At 37.1% G+C, this 5,219-nt stretch overlaps 1 protein-coding gene across 1 annotated transcript; it reads right to left on the bottom strand.

Annotated features, from left to right (window-relative positions):
* Positions 1 to 551: 551 nt before the first annotated feature.
* Positions 552 to 3,159, bottom strand: LOC120083844 (5'-adenylylsulfate reductase 3, chloroplastic-like). Its single transcript, XM_039039733.2, has 5 exons — positions 2,998 to 3,159; positions 2,718 to 2,879; positions 2,506 to 2,632; positions 1,334 to 2,129; positions 552 to 1,252 (listed from the first exon to the last, which is right to left on the bottom strand). Exons 1-5 carry the CDS (start codon positions 3,074 to 3,076, stop codon positions 1,022 to 1,024), a joined length of 1,395 nt encoding a protein of 464 aa, XP_038895661.1. The 5' UTR covers positions 3,077 to 3,159; the 3' UTR covers positions 552 to 1,021.
* Between the last annotated feature and the right edge of the window lie 2,060 nt (positions 3,160 to 5,219).

Raw genomic sequence — 5,219 nt, 5'->3', positions numbered from 1 at the left:
TCTAATACTAAATTTTCTTCAAAGAAGACTAAACTCTAAAAACTCTAACACTAACAAAATAACTAACATTATACTAAAACATACTAAACTTTTTTAAGAAAAGCCTAACATTAAAAGATTCTAATATTAACAAAATTTAATATTATTTAAAATATAAAAAAAACATTAAACTTTTTTTAAGAAAAGCCTAACATTAAAAGATTCTAATATTAACAAAATTTAATATTATTTAAAATATAAAAGAAAACATTAACAACATAATAAAATAAAAATATTTATTTTTTAATTAAAACAAGTTAGTCGAATGAAAGTATATCTCCTTATCCATTCTTTTTTGTTATTTGTTATCTAGCAACAAAAATTAAAAAATAATAATAATAATAATAATATAATAATAAGAATCTATAGCTTATTTTTTAATTAAAACAGGCAAAGAAAAGCAAGAAGAAAGCATGCACGACACGTGGATGGAGGACATGTGGAAAGACACGTGAACGGTGAGAACGGAAGGACAGTACATTCGACATTCATTTTATCAAAACTCGAAAGTGTTAGGGAAAGCCCACTTTTTATTTTATTTTGTTTTTGAAATTAGTACATTTCCCTTTCTCAAGAAAATGAAAGAGAGAAAATGGAGAAAGGTGCCTTTCTTTTTGGGAAACAGGTGCCTTTCTGGCCTTCTGCTTCACCAACTCATCCTTCTCAACTCAGCACAAACCTTAATTAGTACAAGCCAAACCTCTGACAAAACGTAAATTAACCTACGGGAAAAACCGGTTTGTACAAGTACATGCCACAAAATCACTAAAAACATAATCCAATAATAGTTTCACGACCGAATGCTTGTTTTCAGCTCCAAAACACACCAAGCTTGCTTTGATTTTAGTCCTCCCATCTTCCGCCAAACCAATACAAAAAGATTGGAGCCTATGGGGGAATTCTGGCTTTCCTTGATGGTGCGTATCAGACTGTGATTAGTAATTCAGGACTTAAATTTTGTTTTATATATGTAATTATGTTATCATCGTAGGGCATTCACAAAAGCCATCAACGAATCAACATCCCTCTTCTCAGATGGATACTTGATTGCCTTAGATGAGTGTTTGGGGAAGAGAAGTATTGTTGGGAAGGATCCTAGCTGCAGCTCTTGTTTGGCGAATTGCTTCTGCTCACCATCGGCTCTGAACTTCCCAACTTTCACTCCACTCCCACCCAACTTCTCAGCCAGTTCAACGTATGACCCTTCCATACCCTGTACAAATTCCCCAAAAAATGTCATTTAGGAACAAATGTTATTCTACTTTTTATTGTTAACCTTACAAATGATTTGTACCTGGCAGAATTGGCACCAAGGTGCATAAAGAACCACAAGCCAAGGTTCTTTCCTGTTATCCAGCCTTGCCAAGTTCTCTATTCCTGTTCTGTTCAGGTTCACCAAATTTTGGGAGATAAAGATGTCATTAACTGGGGGAGTTCCATTTTCATTGCCATTCAGCTGGGGAACATCTCCCTGTTTAAGGTTCCCTTTGTGAAGACCACATTCTTTGGCCTTAGAATCCTCCCACCACCATCTGCCTTCTCTTTCATGCTGCCCTGGAAGGACAGGCCTTGTGCACGGCTCGCACCCGATTGAGACATATCCTTGAGAATGCAAAGAGTTCACAGGCACATTCATGGTCCGCAGGAAGTTCCACACGTCTTTACCGTCGACGTTGGCAACTGGGTTCCACTTAATCAAGCTCCCAATGCCACCATCCAATCCTTCAAAAACAGGATCAACTTGGACAACAGGAATTTCAGACCTAGTTCCAGGAGATTGGTCTTTTCTTTGTCCGGTGATCCATGCTCGGAGTCCCTTCAAAGCCCTCCTCAAAGGCCTCACTTTCCTTACTCTGCAGCATTCCTGGTGGCCGTCCTCGTAGAATGAAAATAGCCCTTTGTTCCGAACTAAACCCTGAACTTCAACAGCATCAGGGAACATGTACTCTATATGGATACCATAATGTTTCTCCACTGCATCAAAGAATTGGTATGTCTCTGAATTCAACCTCCCTGTGTCTAAGCTAAACACTCTAAATGGTCGACCAGTCAAACGAGCATATTCAATCAAAGCAACATCTTCCGCCCCACTGCAGTGGATAATTTTTGTTAGATGTTCTGTTGGTAAGAGGACCACTAGGAAATTATTTAAAACCTAACTGACCAAGCTCTACCACCTACAGCTGATCGTAGATCAAAGTTTATGAGAAACGAAAGAATTAATAAACTAACAGAATCCGAAGCAATTAGGTCAACAAATAAATAAATCCAGTAACACGAATCTCTAAAGAAGATACTCGAGAAAGGTCTAATCCTTGAACGACAATGACATATGTGATTAACGAGACACGTTGCAGATCACAGATTCAACAGCATTGCAATTTGAAGTTTCAGACATTTGGGACGTAATGTTGGAAAATAAAACCTAAAGACACAAATGAATCAAATGACCTAATAAAAACATACCTGAATGCAATCGCAATGTCGTCGCCAAATTTCTCGAGGGCTTGGTCCATTATTTCCAGAGGGGAAGCATTTTCAAGGTGTTTAGCTAATCCATCATAGTTTACAATCTCCGCTCTCTCTGCTACCTCTGCAGATCCATCCCCATTTTTTTCACATAATTCCCAGAAATGAAATCTAATTCATGAAAATAGAAGAAAATTAGATAGAATTACCAGCAGTAAGGGTATTCGCCGCAACCGCAAGAGAGACAAGCGAAACATTCCGATTGGATTGCGCATTCATAGGCTTCATCGAGCATCCTCTTTGTGAATAATTGACTCCAGAAGATAAAACATGCGGCCGATTCACCAGCTGAACAGAACCAATTCGTGGAACTGGAAACAGAAAGGATATACATTTAAGAAATAAAATTGTACTCAAAATGAAATTCTTCAAAACATCATTCAAACGCATATAAATCTTAACGAAAAATCTTCAGCTTCTGAACGATACCTTTAGCCTCAGAGGAAGCGGGAAAATGCTGAAAATTAGAAGCAGAAATTGAAGAATGAGAAGAAACAGAAAGCGCCATGAAAGACAAAAAAAATTGTTGCTCTCTCTCGTTCGGTTGTGTAATTCTTCGTCTGTGATTTTTCTACAACTCCGTAAAACTTTAGAATGGAAGAATAAATAAAATTAATGATGCAATGAACCTGGACGGAGTTTAGGGATTTAGGGGATTTCTGAACTTCTTGTCCAGATGGCAGGTTTTGATTGGTGGAAGGTCCATTCGCGTCGCTCCATCGTACCGTCACGTAGCAATATTTGACCGAAACAGAATGACATCTCACGTGGCGTAGTCAATTTCCATTTCTCTGCATAGAGTTTCTACGAATTTTCCGCCTCTAAAATATATTTAATTTTAGATATTTCTTTTTTGTTCAAAATGTTCAATCTTAGTTTTGGCAAATTTTAGTAAGCGTAGTTGGTAAAAAGATCATTGCAAATTTTAATCACTTGATCATCATTGAAGCATAATAATATTTGTTGAGGGTTAGTCCAAGGCATGCCCCCAAAACCCACATGTTGGGTCCAAGTCCATAGGAAATTTGGAGAAGGCATAAGGAACATGCGTCTCCAAAAAAAAAAAGTCAATAACTCGGGAGTTTGGACTAACCAGCTGAGCTAGTAAATTTATACCAAGCAATAAATAATCAAGTTGCACTCGATCTGCAAACCTGCAATATCGAGCACCGAAAACAACCCAGACATTGTCAGCATTACATGTAACCAAAGGCGAGTGTCAAAGGAAGGGCCTATATGTAATGACCCGACTTTCTAAAATACCTGATAGGATTGTTACCTCGTGGATGCGTACACTTATACATTGACATTTGCAATTAAAACCAGAAAATGCTGCTTTAATAAGTGAAGAATTAAAACAAAATTTTCTGCTCAAAATTTGATAACATCTTGGGTCGAGTATCCCTAAAAAAAAAATTTATAATAAGAAAATTAATTAAAAATAAAAATTTCTAACACCTAAATTTTTGTCCAAAATCAAGTTCATGGAAAAAACCATAAAACATGAAAAAGACATATGAACTCAAATGTGGAACCGTCTGTCTAGTCCCTTTAGCACTGTCATGGATTCCTTTTGTCAGTCATCCAAGTATCCTTGCCCTTACCTGAAAAACATGTAAACATAAAGATTGACTATAAAATACTCAGTAAATGACCTCATTACCGGGATCACATTCACATGTAGTGAATGCTTGGGCTAGCGGATCAAGCACACCGTAATAGTTCCTGAATGGCAAACTAAGGGGATAACCTGTCTTGCCTTAACTCACATGTCTAGTGGCCTGATGGCACCCTATCAAACATGGAAAAATAAACATGAATGTGAACCTACGGTTCACGCATGTCTAGTGGCCTAATGGTGCACCATCAAAACATGAAATTGAACTCGTCAGTTTTGTTGGGGTTGATGCCATAAATTTCGTAGGGTCCCATAGTTTGTAATTGTAATGTACAAACACTTTATTTATGTAATAAATATGTGATATTTTATTTCAAAATTAGTTGCATTAATCACAAACCAATAAACTAACATCCAAGGTTATCTTTGTAGCTTAAACACGTATGTAGAGACATACATGTGGATCATGTTTAAGTGATAACCTAAATGGCCTGTAGTAGATGGATAAGGCTAGATACCTTATCCTAGTGACACTATGAGTATAACTCCCTTTGTAGATGTTACAATTATTGTAAAGTGCTACAAATGATCTGATCCTGATCATTCATGTGGAGACATGTGAGCAAGGATATTCTATACAAAGGAGTTTGTATAAGACTGGACTACAAAATATTTAGTCTTATTATTTAATGTCGTTCATAATTTAGACTTTCATTTCACCAGAATGACCATAGGTAACATGACCTGAATCCTGAGTGAGTTGTGATCCTGCCTATGAAGGCGATCATTTGATTTGTATGGGCAAGAGTAGCCAGATCGCCGACTCAACAAACCTATCATTTTGGGAATTCGTCTGATTAGGGAGCTGGGATCATAGATACACAAGAAATAATTTACTCCTTCCCCAATGTCGGGGTAAGTAGATAATTTTTTCTCTTAAAGGCTGATTTCGGGGTTTGAACAATGTGACGCCACACCCTTTTTTGGCTAGAGAGGGATTTGGTCATAGTTGGACAATATTTAAGGAGTTAAA

The sequence above is a fragment of the Benincasa hispida genome, chromosome 8 (genome assembly GCF_027475165.1).
Source record: "Benincasa hispida cultivar pf3 chromosome 8, pf3_genome.v1.1, whole genome shotgun sequence".
Lineage (NCBI taxonomy): Eukaryota > Viridiplantae > Streptophyta > Magnoliopsida > Cucurbitales > Cucurbitaceae > Benincasa > Benincasa hispida.
The sequence above is the reverse complement of the archived record's forward strand: the minus strand, read 5'-3'. Positions and strand labels throughout refer to the sequence as shown.

Bases quoted from the DNA above. Each gene is read 5' to 3' on its own strand.
- LOC120083844 (XM_039039733.2), bottom strand. From the start codon at position 3,076: ATGGCGCTTTCTGTTTCTTCTCATTCTTCAATTTCTGCTTCTAATTTT. The intron at 2,633-2,717 runs GTAATTCTATCT...ATGGATCTGCAG, and splicing joins GGCGAATACCCTTACTGCTG to AGGTAGCAGAGAGAGCGGAG. The intron at 2,130-2,505 runs GTATGTTTTTAT...TATCCACTGCAG, and splicing joins GACATTGCGATTGCATTCAG to TGGGGCGGAAGATGTTGCTT.